The sequence below is a fragment of the Polistes canadensis genome, unplaced genomic scaffold (genome assembly GCF_001313835.1).
Source record: "Polistes canadensis isolate GaletaPanama2010 unplaced genomic scaffold, ASM131383v1 scaffold_52, whole genome shotgun sequence".
In the NCBI taxonomy this organism is placed as follows: Eukaryota; Metazoa; Arthropoda; class Insecta; order Hymenoptera; family Vespidae; genus Polistes; species Polistes canadensis.
The window spans coordinates 746,719-769,317 of NW_014569599.1; the positions used below are offsets into that span (position 1 = coordinate 746,719).

Here is a 22,599-nt window from a genome sequence, read left to right on the forward strand (position 1 = left end):
TGTATTTTTTTATATATAGATTTCTCGAAAACAAAAAGGAACACACAGGTAACGCTGATTATCTGTGACCTAGATTTCTATGCGAAAAATGATGGAAAAGATTAGGTACTGTTTATTTGTAGTTCGTGTGTCACAACGAGAAGTTTACTACCGATCGTGACAAACTCGTATCGAACAGAAGTCGGGTAAAGGTAAATTATTGCGGTTCAACGATCTAGACTGACCGGGGTCGCCAAAGCTCTTTGCTCTGACTCCGCTTGACAGTAATTGCCATTCATAGGATTTTCTTTAACGTCTTATCGACTTCGGTTTAGCCCATAAATAAACAACTAAATAAGAAAATGAAAGTTCCTCGAGCATAAGTTTTTGGTGCAAACGTTGCAACGATAAGGTACACTTTATTTCATGCTTTCGTATATACACACACGTTATATTCTGCCTGTTGTCCCCTCTCTCGTCGAAGGAAGGAAGGAAGAACGGAAGGAAGGATGGATGGAAGGAAGAGTATGCAGAATTACGTCTTCTGCAGAATTTCACGCATGTAGCGCGTTGTGTGGCTCTACGATCGATGAAATTCGATCGCGAATACGTGTCACAGTTCCTCAGAACATGCTGGTTATAATTGTGAATAATCGATAATTCATCACTGCACGCATCGTATTCGTATCGTTCATCTACGTACTGCAACGATACTTCGCAAACAAAATTTTCATTCGGCTTCGACAACGAAAGAATAAAAGGAGAAAGTTTAAATAAACGAACTTTATAATATAAAGAGATCTTTTTCAATTCTTCCTACGCCACTGTCGCAATCATACTCGGGTGCGTACAGTGTCACCGGTTGGATTTTAAAAATGACCACGAGTATGGAACTACGAATGTTTGCAATTGTTTTCCTAACACGTGGTCATCAGAAAAAGCATGCATTTTGGTAAGAAAATAATGAAGATAAAAATGATTCTTTTTAAACAACATTAGTTTATGCCTATTACTCAAATCAAGATTATGCTTTGGTATTATCTCTCGTCGGGAACTATTAAAAAGATTTTTATTTATTTATTTTTTTTAACGAATTAAGCTATTATGCTCTCGAAGGAGACTGCAAAAATGATTATTTCCTAGTATATTTCGAACCCTTTTTTGGTTCTTGGCGTTTACTCACCCCTAACTTCTACGATGAACCATAATGTTATCGACCTTTTCTCCTGTATGTCTGTCATCCAGTAGATAAGGTATGCATCTATCCATATAGAATACATATCAAGGAGGCAAAAGAAACATCAAATACGTGTCGGATCGATCTTTAATCGGAAATATATTTATATTCCAATTCCAATTCATTTTTGTACGCGGTTGATCAATGTTGTTTTATCGTCAGAGTATTACTCGTTAAGTTAGTACGAACGAATCACCGCTAGATGACACTCGTCGATATTTTAAATTATCGACCGAGCACCGACTTGGTGGACTTTTTGAATGAGCCAAATTTTTTCGAAGATTTTATTTCATAAATTTAGATCTATTGAAAAATAAAAAAAAAAGATAAAACGAATAAAGTAATTGATCGATCGTAACACGTATTAAATATTTCCTATATCGCGAAGCGTAGCAACGACAGGATCGTACGTTTGCTTGTGTGTGTGTTAAATCTTAATCCTGTGGAGGCACGAGCGTCAGGTACCTACTTATCCATTCGCACTATTTAGTACGAATCCAATAAAAAAATGGCAACGCAATTATGAATTAATTTGCGAGAAAGTTAGCGTGTCCTCTGTTAATTCCCATTTTTTTCTCATTCTTTTTCATTATCTTTATCTTTCTATTTTCTACACACAGTAGGAATCAAATCTTCTGGTCCACTAGGTGGCGTCGGGCTGCTGTTGCAAGACCTGCTTAAGATTCTTTGCGATTCCACGGTTAAAAAATTATTTTCTCCGCCTGTCAAAGGGGCGGAAACGATTTCTGGGTCGGTCGGGCTCGGACATCTTCTTTGGCTGCAATTTGATGTTAGATTTCGCGAGAGTGTTTGTAATGGTATTCGATAGATCCTGATCGGCTTCCAATCGCTATGATTGTCTGTAAAAGAAACGCGAGTCAAAATTATACAAAGAACAGAAGAAGTCAAAGTTAAATAACGTTTCTATAAATGAATATAATTTACTTTGTGAATTTGATCGAGAGGAAGAGGAAGACTGCGTTGTCGGTGGTGGACTACTTCCTTGTTCGTCTTTCTCAGGAGGTTTAGAATCCAATCTAATACGTTCGCATTTACTAGATAAAAATTCCGGTGCGGTAGTGGCAAAAAATATGTCCCTTTTAGAAGTTATCAAACAGAGATTCGGCATGGCAATTGTATGTACAAGATTTCCATTTATTATCAAACGAATTTCCATGGTATCAGCAGTGAATGCTATCACGTAAGGAAAAGCACAAGCTGAGGAAAACAACAAAAATATGAGAAACAATGTTATGAATTATTATAATTTTTCTATTATATTTTCTATTATATTTAAAAATGATATAAAAGAGAGAAATAGAATGCTGACCTATCGCTGTTGGTACTGAATTCCATTTAAAATCAAAATCCGTGGGCGCGGTACTCTCTTCCGAACACTTTTGGAAGTGGCACATATCTGCGAATGACGAAATACTAATTGGATTGAATCATTTAATAATTGGACTGTGTCGAAATTAATTAATAATTTGATGAAATCAATTATAACAGAGTGTAAATTACGGAATATTATTATTACATGAGATGGAAAATGATATAAAATAGGAATATATATATGTATTTAATCGAATGAACAACTCACTGTTATAACATAACAATAATTCAGGTTCCTCGTCCTCGCGCAGATCAATTGCTGCTACGATATGCGGTTTGTTCGTTTCAACGTGAACTATACGTGAAGTACCGGACGCCGTGAAAAGTTCGTAATGATGACGTGCACCGCAACACAGCAACCATTCGTTCCCGATCTCTGTACTTTCGATCATCGTAATAAGGGTTGGGCTTTCGCTCGCGGTGAATTCTTTGAGGAGCAAGAAACCTTCGATCGTATCGGTATCCGTCGAAGAACACCAAGTTGTCCAAGCTGCGTTATGTTTCCATTGGAGGACCGTCAAACGTCGTCCAACCGCTGCACACTACGAGCAAACTTCTTATTACCATTAGATTTTAATGAAATTTATATTTCAAACATTTCAATTAACAACAGTGATTACGTAAGAATTTTCTATTAAATTATTCCCAAGTTATATCAATGAAAAAAATAGAAAAATAGTTACTTGTAAATGTCCTATTTAATTCGACCACTTGAAAGTTATTTTTTGGTGACACAGGACTAAGTTACACACAACGTTTGATAAAGTAATACAATGGTATATAAAAATTGTATAATACTAAAATGTATCTATCGTATCTTATACATAAGAATGTGTCAATTGGAATCATATTATATTATATTTATGAATTAGAGTGTTCTTACGTATCCACTTTGTAATGATATTTAAATTGAATATGAAATATATTAAAGAGTACCATTCGCAAGTGCGAACCACCTTGCCTGGTGATACTGTAGAGATGGCAACCACGAGTACGAGTTAATTTTCTATCCTTAATATGTGCACGACTTCTAACCGCGGGTGGTCTCAGTTGTGTCCTTCCTCGCAAACGCAAAGAAGATTTGAATTTGAAATGATCACGATAATTCGCATCGGTATCCTCTTCTTCGATTTCACCGTCCCTGTAATAATCATCCTCGTGTTCTCCGTTTTCTTCGAGTTCTTCCTCGTGTTCGTCAACATCGTCTTCCAAATCGTCGCGATTGTTAAAAAATTCCGGAAATTTGTATGTCCTAGCATTCAACGACGACGAATCGTAATCGAATTCCCGCAAACGAAATACGTAAACGCTTTCTTTCCCTTTATCGATTCCACGAAATAGAAGAATACCGTGTTGTTCGACAACGTCGAGTTGTTTGATCGGAACTGACTCGTCGAAAATCATTCTGTGCGAGAGACCCTCTGGGTAAACACACGAAATACAATTTTTTTATCCTTCATCTCTCTGTTACCGAATTTTTTTTCTTTTCTTTTTTCTTTTTTCTTTTTTGATTGGAGTAATATGAAACAAAGATCTATATAGTTGTAAAATACCTTCGATCAAAAAAGTCCCATTTTCCGATGCAAGTATCATCCTATTTTCGGACCAAACGTCACCGCAAATTACGACGTGTGGGAAATCTGGATAAATACATCTCGGTTCCCAAGGTCTTGGTTTTAATGGACCAACCGTAGCAAGAGAAGTTGGTGCCAGACCGCGAACTATCGCTTCCAATTTAACAGCCTGACCGACACGTACCATTTCAACTGCTCTTGTTTCTTCTCGTCTTCTACCGGGTCCTTCGACAACGTCGGAAAATGCACGACGATTTAACATGCTCTGTTAAACGATCAATATATTATATATTATAACAAACAAAAATCTCTTTGATCAATATAAAAATATTATTTATATAATGTTTAAAATATTATAAACCAAGTATCACACATTTATAATAATTCCCATAAATTTGTTTTTTCTTTTCTTTTTTTGAATTACATTGGAAAATAAACAAGCGTGTGTAGAAAATATTTGTATTTGAAAATGATCGGGATATGTACATTTAATGGAAGATCACGCTGAAGACTCACGTTGCTCTTCCCATCTTGCGCATGTTCCTGATACATGTCGCGCAATAAAGCGTCCAACGTTCTCTCCCTTTTTCTAGAAAATGTTGGCGTGTTAAATGTCGCCTTCTCGCCATTAATCAACTTGACCAGAAGGAATTCTCTCAAGTGATAGGGATCGTCGAAGATCGGTGGACAGGGAAGACTTGGACCGAATAGAGGAACAGTTTCGTCGCAATAAATGGCAACTCGCCAACCTTTAAGAACTCCCAATGCTGATACCACAGCAAACACGTCTAGAATAAGGACAATCCGTATCGAAAATTAGAACAAAAATGATTACCCTTTTTTTATTTTCTTTCTTTTTTAAAATAGACACCCCAAACCAATTGTTGTACAAACTCACGAGTAAATTGGCTCCTTATGCAATTAGGATTGAAATTGTCAACGGCTGCTGGATCATCGATATAAATAATGTTGACAATGTCATTACCGATGTGCCTTTTTCTCTCGAGTTGTTGGGGATTGTCTTTCGAGTAAGGTAGCATTGTGCTGACGTGATACATCACTTCGTGACCGGCATATATCGTGTAAACGCTTTCTCTACCAGTCATGTCACCTTTAACAATTTTTATTTCATTTTCTTTTTTTTTTTTTTTCTTTTCTTTTTGATATATTTATCCTATCGAAATAATAATTATAACACATGTATTTTATTCTAAGTTTCGATATTCGTGATTTAAATAGGAAACGGTTTAACGTGCCTTGAACACGTTACTTTTAATCTTACATATTAATCTTATCGTTCTTGATTAAAGACAGAAATTGTAAAGCGTACCTTTAACATCGAGGCCGCCACGATACTTGTCCCAACCCCTCAGTCGTATCTTCTCACCAAGAATATCGAGGAACTTCTCGAAACCGGGGCTGCCACTTTCTGCGAACAATAAAGACGCGACCCGGGGGTCGATCGTGCCCTCCTTTGATCATCCGATTTCCGTTTCTCTTTTCTATTTTAAACAAAAATATATCTCTTCTCCGCGACGGCACTTGAGAATTTCTTTTTTTCCTTTTTTCTTTTTCTTTTCTTTTTATTATTTTCTTCGTCTTACCGTTCGATAACATCTCATCGTCGGTAGTCTGGCCCTCTTTTGCGTATATAACACCGAACTTGAAATTGACGGATCCCTCTTGTTCCTCCAGCAATAGTAAATCCTAAATAAATCATCATTTTTTTTTTCAAGACTTTTATATTCGTTGAAATTTTTTTAATAAAAACGTTTCGGATAATACTTTGAAATATACGACGTTTCTACTTAATCCTCGTTATTAATTATTTATTGTAAGAACAAAATCATGACAAATGTTATCTAATTTAAGAGAGTTTTGTCTTTTAATATATGAAACCTTCTGTACACCTCGGTAATAATTACGAGTGCCAATTAAGTTACGTGTAACATCTATTGATAAGAAACTTTTAAAAGTCCCCTTTTGGTATGCAACACGACATACGTACATGTATAATTCATTTGTACATATATACTCGAGAGTTTCGTAAGGATCGCGTGTTATAAAATAGAATCGTTAAAGTTGACCTTTGTCTTGTAAGAAGAAAAATGATCTACAGTGAATGCATTAGTGTATATATATATATATATATATATGAATATCGAATATTCTAAAATAAAACACATAATAACTTTAGAAATTAATTCTTTACGTGGGGGACAAAAGATTCCCTTCAAAAATTTTCCCACACACACACAGCGGGTTAAAAAATATTTATTCATTTATTCATTTATTCATAACGCTTTTTTTCAATGTTATAAGAAAAAAGAAAAAGCCGCACGAGAAACTTTTCCAAGATCTTTCTTAAAATCGAAGAAACTTATTCGAGAGTAATAATGGTGTGTACATATAAAAAAAAAAACAACGTTGTTTATGTAAATACCTTTTGTAATTCGGGTGACAAAACTTCGCGGGGTGCTTTATCGAGTTTTTCCAGGCCGAAAAAGTTGCTGGAGAAAAAGAAGGCAATATAACGAGAATGGTCGAGTATGGGGGAGGGGGTGGGGGGTATCACCATATCGAGAAAACGAATAAAAAAAAAAAAAGAAGAAAAAGAAAATATTTACCTCAGGATTTGCCTGATTGTCATGGTCTTGTTAGCCGAAAATGGCAGAGATATCCTTTGTGCACCCTGCGTTTAAACGAATTTTATTTTTTTTTATGTATTATATTTCGAGACTAAAAGAGAACAAAAAGAAAAGAAAAGAAAAGAAAACCGAAGACGAGAAAGAAACTTAAAAAGAGATAATTAAAAATATTTAGCAGGGTGTTAATTACATCTTTATTTGAGTAACCCGATCGAAAAGTTATACTTTATGTTACTCACCGTTCGTCTCCATAAAATAACCCTATAATGGGATACGCATTGATCGCCACCCTCGCTCATAACCACCGAAAGAAATAGTGGATTCCTTTCGTGATCCGAAGTCACGTAATTTTGATGCACTACAACGAGATACAATTCCAAAATATTTTATATGATGCACATTAGGAAATGAAAAGGAAAAAAAAACAGAAATGAAAAGACAGATTAATGTGTGAAATATAATTCGACAATTTTTATACGATGATAACAAAGATCTTAACTAAATTATATTATATATAATTTTAATGAACGAATTGTTAATTATCATGCAATCAAAGGCTGACGAGAGGAGATCAAAAATAATAATTAAAAGAACAAAAAGGTTCAAGGATAAAACACGATTTTGTGTTAGTTTTTTGATACAAATTGTCAATTGTTACTTTTTCGTTGGTTCTATCGTTACTTTGACTTTTATTTTTTCAACTAGTTATATTCTTCTCTCTCTCTTGTCTGTTTTTTCTTTTAAAAATTTTTTATTATTATCAATAAAAAAAAAAAGAAAAAGCAACAACGAGCCAATTAAGTCGACAAATTCAATTGAAAATTTCTACGGTCACTTGCTTTTCTATGATATTTGTTTCCTTTTTATATTTTTTAGATGTTGTTGTTGTTATTCTTCTTATTCTTATTCTTGTCCCCATACCTTTTTTTGTCCTATTTTTACGTTTACGATAGAATAACATCAAGCATTCATCTTAATTATCGATCCGCGGCTCGTAATCGCGGTTCTCCATTAAAACGGGCGTATCTCGTCGTTATTGGCACAAGCTCAGGGGGTTCCGTTTTTATCTTCCTCTTAACCAATATTTATATCCGTTAAGCGTATAAACTTTGGCGTGTACGATAGGAAGAGAGTAACACACACACATATTGGTTTCTGAGCTTTTACCAAGAATTAACACGTGCGCAAAGTTTCCAACTTTATCTGTGTTTGGTGAGATAAAATTGAAAAAAACAAATAGGAAAATAAAAAATGGGACGGGAAAAATATAACGGGTAGATAAAAAGGGAAAGAAATTAAAACGTAACATGCAAAGGGTTACGGGGGAAGGGTGAAGAATAAAAACAAAACAAACAAACAGAGTGAAAAAAAATGGAACGAGATTTATGGTACTCACGTTTGCCCAGAAAGTATTTGAAGTACCATCGCGTTTGATATTCCGGATTTTCCAATATCGGTATATTAGGTGAACCGAACATCTACGCAACAAAGAGAAACGATTATGCGATTATAAATTTAATGGCCACTTTGTATTGTAGATAGGTATTGCTACTTTTTCTTTCTTTTTCTTTTTCTTTTTCTTTTTTTCTCCTTTAAATGAAATCAACGAAGTGAAGAAGAAATTTAGGAAATAAGATGGAAACAACAATAAAAAAAAATATATAAAAATAAAAAAATAATATTCTCTTACTTCTTCTTTCTCGCCTGGAGAATCACCGTTTTCCATTCGAAATCTTCTACCATTGTCTGTACCATCTTGCTCGATTTGTGGTAACTGCAAAAAGAATAATTTAAAAAAAATAAAATAATACGTATAAATATGATAGGAAAAAAAGAACAGTAATATAGAAAATAAATAATAATAAAATCGTGTATGATTTAATCATCTAAATCTTACAATTAATTACAATCAATCAGGATGATTCGTAAAATAAATGATCAAGTTATGATAATAATATGTAATATTATATAAAATGATAATAAAATGATTTATTTAACGTGATCGATTGATCCAATTGATCCCCCAGATCGTAGAATAATAATTATCATCCGATCGACGAATCAAAAAAGAAAAAACGAAAGAGATGAATTTATACGAGGTAGGTTAACGAGATCGTTATACAGGAAATGATGCTTTCACCTGACGATCCTCCTCCTCCACCTTATTGTAGGAAGAGAAAGGGAAAACCGATTGTCACGTAATGAGGACAATGTTTGATAACAATAAACGAAAAAAAGATACATTAAAAAATAAGATATGATCTATGCACGCGTTGTACAATATTACAATTGCGAAAACTGAAAGAAAATTTTGAAATAAAGTAACAGAAGAAAAATAATAAATAATATTATAAATATAAATAATATTATAATTATAAATATTAATAATAAATAATATTAGAGTGAATTAAAAGTATCATGAATTTTGTAAAATTAATATTTCAATTTTATTGAAATCAACCAAAAAATTGCACTATCTGAAACAATGCAATTGCAAATTAAAACAAATTTCGTTAAACGATAGTTGCATTTTTTTTTCTCCTTCCCCACTTCTTTGTCTAGGATAGGAAGGGATGAATTTCCTTTCTTTTTCGGGGAAGGGGGGAGTGATGGGGATTACTTTTCAAAGAAATAAAATATTTCCATTCGATAGGATGAGAGATAATAAAAATTGATGGGAAATTATTGGCATTTCATCTTGGCAGCTAAGAAATAATTCGTAGAAGTTTGAAATGCGCGATTTCTCTCTAGCAGTCAGCAATACCCATACACACAAAAGATTTCTTGTCGACGTTTATCGTCGTGAACAACCACGATTCCGATATTCGAAAGTGCACGTTTCCCACCAAGAAGTGGAACAACACCGACGATTTGACCTATTTGCATTAGAGTAACTTCACCGACGAATGAACGTCTTTCTATAGAAACGTACACAGAAACACACAGACACTAATACGAGAGTTCACTTACCATCTCGACACTTCCATAGCATCGTCTCGATAATACACCTCTCCTCGATATAGCATCCGTTGTGGATCTAAAACACACGAAATTTATTATTATTTATGTTATATTAATTGTAAGTGTCAACCAAAAGGGTTCGTACGTTTTCTTGTTCCTTCAAATTAATATTACGTTAAATAAATTTTACACAAAACAAAAAACAATCCACATTATGCAAGTTTCAAAGCATTCGTTGTGGATCAAAAACACACGAAATTTATTATTAGTTATGTTATATTAATTGTAAGTGTCAACCAAAAGGGTTCGTACGTTTTTATTTCCTTCAAATTAATATTACGTTAAATAAATTTTACAAAAAAAAAACAAAATACAATTCACATTATTCAAGTTTCAAGTACACTAACTTTTGATATATTCTAATATATATATTTATATATATATATCTATGACAAACCTAATAAATTCTAACACGAATATAAGAACAAACGGTATTGGATACTTGGATCGAGAGGGAAGGGGAAGAGGGTTGGTTCTCGAGATTGATTTTAAAGATTCAATGAAGCGTTTAAATGATGATCGATGAAACTACCACTGGGCCAAGAAAAAAAAATAATCGGAATGGTGATACGCGAATCGGTAAGTCTTGAAAAACTATTTTTCATTCTCTTGTTTAACAGGAACAAGAAGCAATCAACATTTACCCCTTAAACCCACCCCGCCCGCGTTTTTTCTTCTACGCGATAAGTTCCAAGATAAAACCACCACCGTTCTTCTCTACTACACTATTCCATATATTTTCTTCGTTTTTCGCGACGTGAATATGTAGGTTAATGAGAAGAAGAAGCAGAAGAAGAAGAAGAAGGCGCGTCGAGGTCGACTTGTTTCAATGCAAAAATCCTACCTACTTAACTATTCGATGTGTATTCTCATAAGTACTTGGATTCAATGTTTTGTTCCCTTTTTTTTTTGAATATCACAATGTATAACAGTTATTATCCTTTAAAAGATTGAAATTCGATTGAATTTTATTGCCCATCGAAATAAATTTCAAATTTCATTACAGATATTTTTCTTTACGTGAATGAGAAATATTGTATATGTATATGTATTGAAAAAGATCATAGCAAACGATACTTCATTTATTTTCTTTCCTATCATCTTTAGATATTGCACACATCCTAAGATATTACCTAATATCTTATTTTCCTTTGATATATGTTACACCGTTGATAGACAACTACGTAAATATGTTTCAACGTATACACAAGATGTATTGTGTGTTGTGTGATATGGATTTAGATTGAAATATATCATATATTTATTATAAATCATATTGATAATAACTTTGCGATTTCGTTGGAAACAAATTTAATGGATATAGAAAAATCCAATAAAATAAGAAAGTATCAGTTGGTGATACAAATGGTTAAGGAGACAAATCTTTAAGGCAAATAATAATCGATAATAATTATTATGTTATGTTATATATTATATAATAATTATTATTATATAATATTTATGGATAAAATTCTAACACGAAGATCTTTAAATTTATGATAGAATTTTTATTTGCATTACGATTAATTAATGATATTATTGTCTGTTCTAATTTTGTTCACCGATAAGATTTTTTTCCAAAGATAATCCAAATCTATAAGCTTAAGATATCTCGAAATAAATGTAATATGAATTTTTCATTCCTCAACGTGTTGAAAATAACAAAAATGTTATTTATATAATCACGAATTAAATATAATATAATTCTGAGTAAAGTGTTTTAATTTCTAATTAATATTACGAATCAAATATTAACGAAGACATCTTGTTAGAGTAGACAAATAAAACAAAATAAAACAAAATAAATAAAACGAAATGAAATAACCAATGGAATAAAAAAAAAATCATGAATTAATAAAACGTACGCATGATGACTGGCCCTTCGATGAAGATGTCTTAGTTGAGATGAAGAAAGCATAGGTACGCAAACCGATCTCGATCTGTTTCTACGTTTCATGGCATCCAATTCGGCTGAAGTTGGTGCCGATTCTTCATCACTTTTGCTATCCATCGTTGAATATAATTTTCCACTTGTAATTATAGTTAATCTCTTTAATTCCTTATATCGGTTGTATCGATATTAACCGATTAACATTAAGTAAGTAAGTTTCAAAAGAAACAAAACAAACAAACAATCCTCTTCTTAATCGTCAATTTCAAAGAAGAATTTGTATAATTTTGATCGGTCACGAGGATAGATTAACTTTGAAAATTGACTTTTCATTTCTATATGTTATTTCTTTTCTTTTTCTTTCTGTTTACTGCACGTATTTCCTTTATGAGATAGAAGTAAACAATCGTGACAACCCTTTTTCCTTTTCTTTCATAAATCCTACGAGATAATAATATTAGATCGTACCATTTAAATATCACATACTTTAATTCTATTCTATTTCGATGAGAGAGAGAGAGAGATATATATAAAACAATAATCCCCAGATATATATAGAGAAAGAAAGAGAGAGAGGGAGAGAATAAATTCAGGATCAACGAACTATCATAACGCGTGTTCGAACTTTCAACCTCTGACCTTCCTTAACACGTTATTTAATTCTCGGAAGTAATATCGTTGACCGATCATCACACGTAGGTAAGTAGGTAGGTAGACAATGTTCATATAAAAAATCATATTTATAGATCAATCATATTTATATCCCACATATAATTATTATCAATAATATACGATATAAAAATGGTCTATATAAAAAACAACAAAATATATATATATATATATATCTATATAATAACTTACCCCCCCTAGGAAGAGTAAAATAAAACAGTAGCAAAATAAAACAACCTTTCTCACGTTCCCTTCATACGTGGACTTTCCAACCACTCTCTCTCTCTCTCTCTCTTTTTTTCAATGTAATCGCGAGTAAGCTTTCACTCGTCTTTGCCACGACTGTCAAGCAACCCCTCTCTCTCTTTCTTTCTTTTCCATGAAGTCTCGTCGAACGACCTTTCCTCTTAACGGGCACGACGACTTTCAACCCCTGGCTGTGCACTAACAACGTCGAGAGTATAAACGCGTTCTATATTATCTTTTATTTCTTATTTTTTTCTTCTTCCCTTTTCGGGGAACACCCACCTCCACCCACCCTCTCCTATTCTCATCCACCTTCTCTCTCTCTCTCTCTCTTTCTCTTTCTTTATATGTTTCTTTTTATATTTATAGATACGATACGTATATAATATGCAAGTATATTAATACATAATATATATATATATATATATATATATATATTTTTTCTTTTTGTTTTGTATTACGTGTATATGAAATTTGTTATATTGTGTCCACGGATATTTATTTATTTTTCTTTGGAAACACGGGGGTGAAAACAAAAAAATGTTATTCGATAAGAATTGAGAGAGAGGACAAAGATTTCGTTCGTTCGCAGTTACACGACGGCGACTCGTCGACTGGCGCCGTATCGTCGAACAACTCCTCTCTCCTTCCTCTCTCTTTCTCTCTCTCTCTCTCTTTTACTCATACTCATACTCTGATATATACACACACACACAGATACACCTTCCCACCCCCCCGAAACGCGAAAAGTCCCGCGTTCGACACTCGTCGTCGTCGTAGTCACTTCGCGTTTTGCCCGACTAACACATTTTTAATCTATCATAGTGTTTTGTTTTTTTTATTTTTTAATCTATGTGTCCACACACACACACACACACACACACTGGAATACAAAAAAATAAATGAATATTATTTTTGTGATTATTATTGTGTTTTGTTGATTGTTTTGTTAAGGTTGAAGATTTAGAAAAGAGGATTCATCCTAACAGGATCACTCCCAAAAAGCATATCGACGCGCCCTCCTCCTCCTCCTCCTCCTCCTCCTCTTCCTCCTCCTTCTCTTCCTCATCCGACACACGACACGCAGGCGTCGGAGGGTTTTGCACACCGGAGGACGGTGACCTGCATTTTCGTTGGCGCCGAGGAGGACCCTCTCTTGCTGCAGAGATCAGAGACCTCTCTCTCTCTCACTCTCTTATTCGATATTTCTTTCTTTTTCTTATTATTATTATTATTATTATTAGATTTTACGAATAAATCGGGGTTTTATTTTTCTATAATTTTGTTCATCCATTTATCATATTATTTTGTTTACTTCTGTCTCATCGATTTGACACTTACATTTTTATTTATTACGATTACATTTACGATTGCACAAGGATGCAATTTGTTTTTGGCCGATTTTTGATACGATCTTCGGGGTTTCTTATCTTTATATGTTATTTTCGATTCTTTATCTTTTAGATTTTGTAGGAAAATACTATGTGGATGATGATAGTTGCATTCTGTTTATTTTCTTTCGTTCTTATCTTTATACTAATACTCGTTTCGTTTCTTTTTATATCTTACGAGAACAATTTGATATTTTTTCAATTAATTGATTTTTAATATACAACCTTCGTCTTTTTGTTCTTTTTATTAACATTTATTCGTATTAATTCGTTATTTTAATTGTAGGAAAAACTCTCAACGAGATACTCGACCTTCTTCGATAGGATTGACACTCGAAAAAAGAATGATCGGTGTGTTGCACTTTTAACGAGTGATTTTTTATTTTTATATATAAATATACGTATAAACTATACAGGGTGTCCCAGATAATTTGTCTTCCCTTTTTTTTTTCTACAATACTATACATTTAATTGATTACTGACTGTTACTTCATGAAAATATGAATTACATGGATTTGCTTTAATAATCAATAACTTTTCGAAATATCGATATTTCAAATGAATATTTTCGAAGTGCCATTTTCTGTTATCAATATTTCTTACTGTCTGTGGTCAGGTCACTAAGGTTTAGGATAACTCATCAAACATAGCTTTTATTTACTATATTCTTTTATTTAGATATAACTTTAGTTACACTAACTCGTAATATCCTTATGTCAAATCTATAACAACTAACATAAATCTTGACGCAATTAATAATATTATATGTTATAACATTTTCAAATATTAAATTATATATTGATTCGTATATTAAAAGATTAATTCATTTTTTTGTCTTATTAATTTTCTTATTTTACCGATAGAAAATTCAATCTAATAGAATCAAATAAATCGTATATAATGTTATCGTATTATAATAAATAAGATTAAAAAAAAAAAATTGATTGGATATAAAAAATAAGCAAGATAAATCGAGAAACTTTCGATACAATAAAATGATCGATCATCAGAATTAATTGCTATTAATTTCCTGCTATTAAATCGATCATATTTATTCAAGTAAATATCGTGTTCGTTAAATCTTTCACGTTATTTTTCAAGGTTCTACCGACATTTCCGTATATTTAATCGATCCCGCCAACGTGACAACGTTTATCGACACTTGATAAACCTCCTCCTCCGACCAAAGTGGAATTCGCTTTAGAAAAAAAAAAAAACATTCATTTAGTTTACTGTTTTAGTAATATTGATCGTAAACATTTAAACATAACAAAGATCAAACGCAATTTTTTCAAATTACTCGAATACGACCATTCGAGTTATCGTTTTTATCGGCAATTTACAGAAAACTATCTTACCGATATTATTCATTTGAAAATGTTCCCACCATTGAATGAGACCCACCGGTGAATTAATTTAATTTAATTAACGTGTTCGATACTATTTCAATTGTTTTATATTATTACTCGACGAGAAATTCAACGATTATGTTTAGTACTTTTAAAAAATTTATGCGTATCCTTCAATAGTCATCGTTTCACGTGACTAAGATGATAAAAGTTGAAGAACTATTAACTATTTGAAAAGTTATTTAAAAATGTACGAGTTTATTTACGAATATACATTCAAATATTACGTATTTAAATATATAAAGAAAAAACGTGGTAATTCTATACACTTGTTAGTTTATAATTTTAATAATTATCGTTATTAGTTGACAACACACATATTTATATATATATTAACAAAATATCTTTTCTATATTTTATGTATAACATATTAAAACCATTTGCAATCTTGTCTGAAAAAAAAATAGAAAAAATAATCTAAACGATAAATGATTGAACAAGTAATACGCGTACAATCGAATGTTCAGATAATTTCATTGTATCTATGGTAAATCCCTCCCTTCTCTTCTTGTCAATTTCGTTCAATTTTTTAAACATAAACCAGATACGAGAAATCATAATCTTCGAATGAAATACAAAGATGCGTATCTCTTTGATATCATTCATTGTTTAATCAGTGAATTAACTTAACGCTTAAACTTCACGTAATCAATTAGATTTCGAATTTAGTATGTGTGTGTGTGTATATATATCCATTGTGTTTCGGCATAATCTAATAAAAGTCACCGTACGAGTTTGACGTCAATGGTTTACCGAAAACCACGACACATACAATAATGAACTTTCTATATCGGTTTTATCACTAGAAACTCAAACTCTTATCTTAGTTATTTCGAACAAGGATAATATAATATTAATGATCTCATTATAAAGCAATCTGATTCGTATAATACGAATATTAATGATAATACTAAATGTTATAAGAAAAATAATCAAAAAATTGACTGATACAGAAAGGATGAAAATAATTATGATCAACAAGGAAAAAATAATATTAGCGAAGAAAAAAAATTCAAACGAACGATTAATAATTGTCATTGCATTGTTATCGAATTTCAAAAATATACTTCTCTAATCTTTTTTAATGAATATTAATTTTGCCAAAAAAGACCACACACACACACACACAAAATCGATATATAAATTAAAGATGATTTTAAAATAAATAATTCAACAAAGTTTTTGGGCAAAAAAAGAAAATTGGAGAAAACGTATGACAATTTTACCTAGAGGAGAAGCTTTGAAATGATATGAAGCTTGATGATGATCACATTGGCGTCAAATCCAACGTTCTGGGATGATAATAAATTTTGGTTGAGTTTTCAGTAAGGGCCCTAAGGCTATATTCGAGCTAATTCTACGGGCTACAGGGTACACCAGGTATCGTTATGCACTACGACAAAATCAATATACCTATATACACACACACATATATATATATATATAAAGAAAATAGGTGTTTTCGAATGCGGGCCATCGCGATGACGCAATTCACGATATACAACTAACTCGCAAGTACACAAAGTCATCGGAAACGCTCGAGTACTTTTCTATTTTTTTACTATTTATCAATTACCATCTGAGACTATTATTCTCTATTTCTCTTTCTATCTCATTCTCATGACCATAATAACAAAATAAAACCCAGTTTCCCAACACCTATCATTCTTTTTCTATTACTCGGTAAATGAACAATACTTGTTCACCCTCTCTCATTCTAATTCCTTCCTTCTTTTCCCATCATCAATATGATATCATACTAAACATACTAACAGAGAATAGTATGTGTGTTATTCGAGCTAGCTTCCACTCGGTCAAGCATGATCGAGATCGATCCAGGGTACACAAAAGACCGTCAACCGAGACTCCCATACCCAATACCGATAGCAAAAAGGTTAATTATAAAGAGAGCGAAGCACTAAAATCCGATATCATGCGCGTTCCACCAGAGGGGGAGGCTCAGGGAGGCTCAAGGGGAGGAGGAGAAAGCAAGAGAAGGCTCACTTGCCATCGTAAACGAAGCTCTTGTCGATTCCTACCTCACCCCCTTATACAATCCTACCATCAACACCATCATCATCCTACCCTTTCTCACCCTCTTCTATATTCCCTAGAATTGCCACCATGGTTGTACGCCTGATAATAATGGGGTTGGTCTCGTGATACTCAACACAACAAACACACATCGTCGTTTTATCTCTTTTTTTTCTTTTTTCTTATTCTTCTTTTAATTCTTTCCTTTCTTTTAAACGTTTTCATTCGATCACACACACACACACATATACTTGTAGAAATGGGTTTATTAGAGAATTCACTGGATTAGTCTGTTGTTTTTTTAACGATGATAACGATACTAAATGTTAGAATATATTTTGAACGAATGATTTTTAGTGATTATTTTTTTAAATAAGAGTAAATTAAAATGATTAGAGATAGAATAGAATGAAAAAGAAAAAAAGGTTTAGGAATATCGTGGCACGTTTTCTATCGTACGTTTAAGTATCATCGTCGAAAATAGAATGATCTATGAATCATCGACGCAACAAGATAAGAACATCGCGAACGTGTGTGGTTTTGTGTAATATATGTAACGATGATAACGAACGTTCTTGAATTTTTACTAGTTGCTAATGAATAGATATAATTTTATAGTTTAACGTTGTTGTTAAAAATGAAAATTGTCATTGGTAATGGTCATTTTGTTTTCTTCTTTTGTGAGTGGAAAAGTATCGAATCGAATACCACGATTTATTTCGATTCATTTACTATAATTTATATATATCATAGTATGCGTTAACAAATTTGCCATGTTCCCTTGATACAAATACATCTCGTCATAATAATAGACCACCTACCCATCCCATGGGATCAAATCCGTTCTATGTGTATTGCTTTATCTCTCGCATAGAGATAGAGAACAATTAAAAAAAGAAAAAAAATTGTGTATAAAATAGTGAAACAGAGTATTTAGTTGGTATTAGAGTTTCGTGCCACGGTATTTCTGATATCTGACACGTGTTTGTTTTGTTTGTCATGTAAACTGTATTAGACAGACCGACACATATTATCTTCGTTGCGTTTCTATTGATAACAAAAAAAAAACAGAAAAATATAAAAAAAACACATAGGGGTTATTTTCCAAATTTTTTCGGGAGCAATAAACTAAAACCAAATGATACGTTTGAAATATAATTTCAAGCAAAATAAACAGATAAAATTATTCTCAAATGTGGTTTACACACGTTTAAATATTTATATATATATATGTAATTTATATTTCCATATATAATACGTGGGTAGATTGAAAAGTGTTTGTACCATAATGCGAGAAATAATTTTTTTCCACTCTCTCTCTCTCTCTCTCTCTTGAAAAAAAAATAAATATAAATAAAATAAAAAATGTTTTGTCGTGAATCCAAAATATTACAAACACCACCCACGTACACGCGTAACAATAAAATGATTGTTTTGCGGTATGGTGAAAAAACAAATAAAAAGAAATTTAAAATATACACATTCTCAATAATGAATTGATACAAATATTTATAAATCATATATATATATATATATATATGTATATATTTTAATTATAAATTTAAAACAATATATATCTTAATGTATTCTCTATTTCTCATTTATTTTTTTTCTTTCTTTCTCTATAAAACCATAAAGCCGTACGTCGCCATCGACTATTCAAGTTCCCGTTTTAATAAAGAGAAGAGAGTCACATCGTTCCCCCTTTTTCATCGACATAGGCAAGGAGCAATAAATAACGTCGGTATAAACAATAAAGCCAATGCCCGTAGGTGGAGTAAAAGGCAGACGAACCTGACACACTAGTTGGCCTGATGACGTTCGTATCTCTGTGTATGTATATGTGTGTGTATATATACATATACTTTACGCAAAAGTATTACACATATACACCAATCACACTCTTCTAACTCACACGCAAATTCACAGAATGACAGAACACATATATAAGTAAAATACATGCACGTACGCACGTACACGTACACGTGCTCGGTTATCCTCGAGTTTATTCTTTCCTTCTTTGTCACTCGTTCGTGAATACAAAAGAAGAACACAACAGATACGATCGAGCAGTTCCTTTTTTAAAAAGAAAAAAAAAAAGAAAGGGTTGTTATTTTCCCTTTGTATTTATCTCTCCTTTCCTTTTCTTTTCTTTTTTATTTTTTATTTTTCTTCTCTCTCTCTCTCTCTCTCTCTCTTTGTTTTTGTGTGTTCTTTATTTTTTTGTTCGTTCCCTCTTCCGATAGGATTGGCACAGGTGTGTATGATACGACTCCGTGTATCTCGTATCCATGCTCGTGTTTTAAATTAATTAACAACACGGTTTGATTCTTCTAACTGGTGTATTATTCGTTAAACCAATTATCAGAGACGCGACTGTTCGACGATTTCTATTGGTCGATCGGTTTACGACTTATGTATTATATTATATATACATGTAAATTAATATATAGTTAAGTATATACACATAGTAAGTTTGTATCTTATAAATTTATCGTTCGTGGATTTAAGATTTGCTTTTTTTTGTTACGCGTGTTAAAATTTATAATATATTTTTTCTTTAGATACGTGTGTGTGTTCAAAATAATTACGATAATTCGATTTGATATTACGAGTGAACATTATTTTTCAAGATAATTATATATAAATGAGTGACTGATAAAAAAAAAAGGAAAAGGTTAAAAAGTTTTAAATATTATTGTTTGTTCGTTTAATTAATAGTTATACGCTTATCTCAAAATTAAACAACATGTTATGTTACTCATCAAATAACCGATATTTTATTCAGTCATTCGAATGTTAAAATAAGGAAAACGAACATTTAACTGTTTCAATGTTAAATTTTCCTTGACAAAAATAGATACAAGATATATTCATTGCTAATACGAGTTTCGTTGAGTGAAATAAATAAATCATAATTGTTTTACTTTCAAATGAACAAAAAGAACTAAACCAGACATTTCGCATTAAAATGATCAAACGGAATGATGATTTAACAAATGAAAGGGGTTGAAAGAATTGAATCAAATGTAGTATACTTATGGGGGTGGGGGGAAAAGAAATAATTTGATTAACCAACCTGGTGGTCCATGGTAAGACTTTGCTACCCTCGAAGCTGATGCTCCTCAATTCGTATTTCGATCTCAAACGAAGAGGTGAACCAGGTGCGGTACCACTGTGAAGAAGATTCCTAACGCTTTTGGTGCTAACACCTGATAATGCGTGTCTTCTCGTAGTAGCCCCCTCTCTGGTTGATTGATTCGTAGTTCTTCTCAAAGAACTCATCTTTTTTTTTTGTTATTTTTCACGACATTATTTCAATAATAACGTAAACGATCAAGTAACAACAACAACAACCCTTGGAGGGTGTGTGTATGTGAAAAAGAAAGATTTTATTTTATATTTTATATTTTAATTCAAATATATTCGTTTTATCATCTCAGGTACGGTCATATTTATTTCCAAAAGAAAAAAAAAAAACAAGATACCAATAAAAAAACATTTTTCTTTTCTCTATGGTGTAACAAATAATTTCATTAATTTCCACAAATTTTTAATTTCCTTCATCTTCATCCTCTTCTTCCTCTTCTTCTTCTTCTTCTTATTTTTCTTCTTCTTATTATTTTAATGGCGAGAAAAGAAAAAGTGTAAAGTCGAAAACACGTAGACAAATATATATATATATATATATATATATATATAAATCTTTCTCTATGGGAGATCACGTTTAAAAATCTAACAGTGTTAATAAACGTCAATAGAATATCGGCGTCCTTTCGTTATTCTTCTTACCGACATCCGATCGCAGGTGTACGAGCTTACACTGTGCGACCATAAATGACTGTGCCACCTTTCGACCCCACCACCACCACCACCACCATTCTCGGCTTCGTTCGCCACCATAACTGGCTCCGAGCATCCTTCCTTCCGATCCCCACTCTTCTTCTCATTTCCCACCACTCTCTTCATCCCTTCTGTACTCTCTCTCTCTTTCTCTCTTTCTCTCAGTTTGTACTTTTTTTATTTTAACTATGATTTTCACGAGTTAGCACGAGTCATCTTTCCTACACCCTCTCCTCCCCCTCCCTTCCCGTCACCCCCAACACGTGTTACTTCTTAGTTCTTCTTATTTTGTACACCTTCGTTGAAAATATTTGTCTCATTTTGATCATCGAATCTTTAAAACAAAAGCAAACCAAAATTTTTCGACAAAATTCTTATAATATGTTTCTATATTTATTTATCGGTCTATCCATCTATTTATCTATTTATCTACCCATCAATCTTTCCTCCCTCTCTTCTCTTCTCTCCTTTCCTCTCTTCTCTTCTCGATTATCGAGCCAAGGAAGCGCACGCACGCTTCACTCGCTTTCAATGCTCGATTAAACAGAAATCTTTTTACGGACAGAAACTCGAACGCGATAGGAATTTTCTCTCTCGGTCCTCCTCCTCCCCCTCCACCCCTCTTCCTTCTCTTCCTTTTCCTCTTCTTCTTCTTCCCTTAAAACCTCCCTTAAAGAGTGATTCGAAATGAGGCCCTAACGTTGCCAAACTGTACCGATTCTATTACTCTTACTCCTATTCCACCCACAACCCACCCCACTGTCCTTGAAATTATTTCCGATTCGTTCTAAATTTATTTCCAACTTGTTTTGGGAACGTTCTAATGTGAAAAAAGGGGAGGAAAAAAAAATGACAAAAGAAATTATTGACAAATTTTATTCGACCTACGTAGATTTTTATGTAACTGTCGCGATTTTTTCATCCCCTAAACCACCCTCCCATCCTGTAACCTTAACCCACTCTTTTCTTTTTTTTTTTCTTCAATATTCGAATGGGTATATAACAATTTAGGGTGTACTCAATTTTTTTTCGCGAAGTCGGATCATTTTTATTTTAATTATTGACAAAATATTGTAATAAAAATCAGAGAGAGAGAGAGAAAAAAAGAGAGAGAGAAGGGTAATCTTTTTCTTTTTTTTTTTTTAATATAAATTATGACGTTTTTAAATAATAATATTACATTTTTTTTTTGGGTGTAATTTCCGACACTTTCGGATTTCGTAATTTTACCGAGAAAAATTTCGCGGTTGTTTCTTCGAAAAAAA

At 32.5% G+C, this 22,599-nt stretch overlaps 1 protein-coding gene across 4 annotated transcripts; it reads right to left on the bottom strand.

Moving 5' to 3' along the window:
- Nucleotides 1-359: 359 nt before the first annotated feature.
- On the bottom strand, nt 360-20,847 carry LOC106785516 (GTPase-activating Rap/Ran-GAP domain-like protein 3). Of its 4 annotated transcripts, none has more exons than XM_014746066.1 (17): nt 20,571-20,847; nt 9,801-9,867; nt 8,521-8,604; nt 8,227-8,308; nt 7,070-7,188; nt 6,810-6,874; nt 6,626-6,692; nt 5,787-5,889; nt 5,513-5,611; nt 5,081-5,293; nt 4,699-4,970; nt 4,162-4,447; nt 3,545-4,029; nt 2,817-3,150; nt 2,547-2,633; nt 2,162-2,434; nt 360-2,076 (listed from the first exon to the last, which is right to left on the bottom strand). In XM_014746066.1, the coding sequence occupies exons 1-17, from the start codon at nt 20,774-20,776 to the stop codon at nt 1,820-1,822; spliced, it is 3,099 nt and encodes a 1,032-aa protein (XP_014601552.1). In that variant the 5' UTR covers nt 20,777-20,847; the 3' UTR covers nt 360-1,819. The 4 variants fall into 4 exon arrangements, with proteins under 4 accessions (XP_014601552.1, XP_014601551.1, XP_014601553.1 ...); XM_014746065.1 differs by having other exon boundaries at nt 4,669-4,970; XM_014746067.1 differs by lacking the exon at nt 20,571-20,847 and adding an exon at nt 11,717-12,148 and having other exon boundaries at nt 4,669-4,970.
- Nucleotides 20,848-22,599: the final 1,752 nt, after the last annotated feature.

What these genes read in the sequence shown, in the direction of transcription:
- LOC106785516 (XM_014746065.1), bottom strand. Translation starts at nt 20,776, where the DNA reads ATGAGTTCTTTGAGAAGAACTACGAATCAATCAACCAGAGAGGGGGCT. An exon ending in TGGGACTTTTTTGATCGAAG is followed by an intron (nt 4,030 to 4,161) that starts GTATTTTACAAC and finishes GTGTTTACCCAG; the next exon opens with AGGGTCTCTCGCACAGAATG. An exon ending in CTCTCGATCAAATTCACAAA is followed by an intron (nt 2,077 to 2,161) that starts GTAAATTATATT and finishes TTTCTTTTACAG; the next exon opens with ACAATCATAGCGATTGGAAG.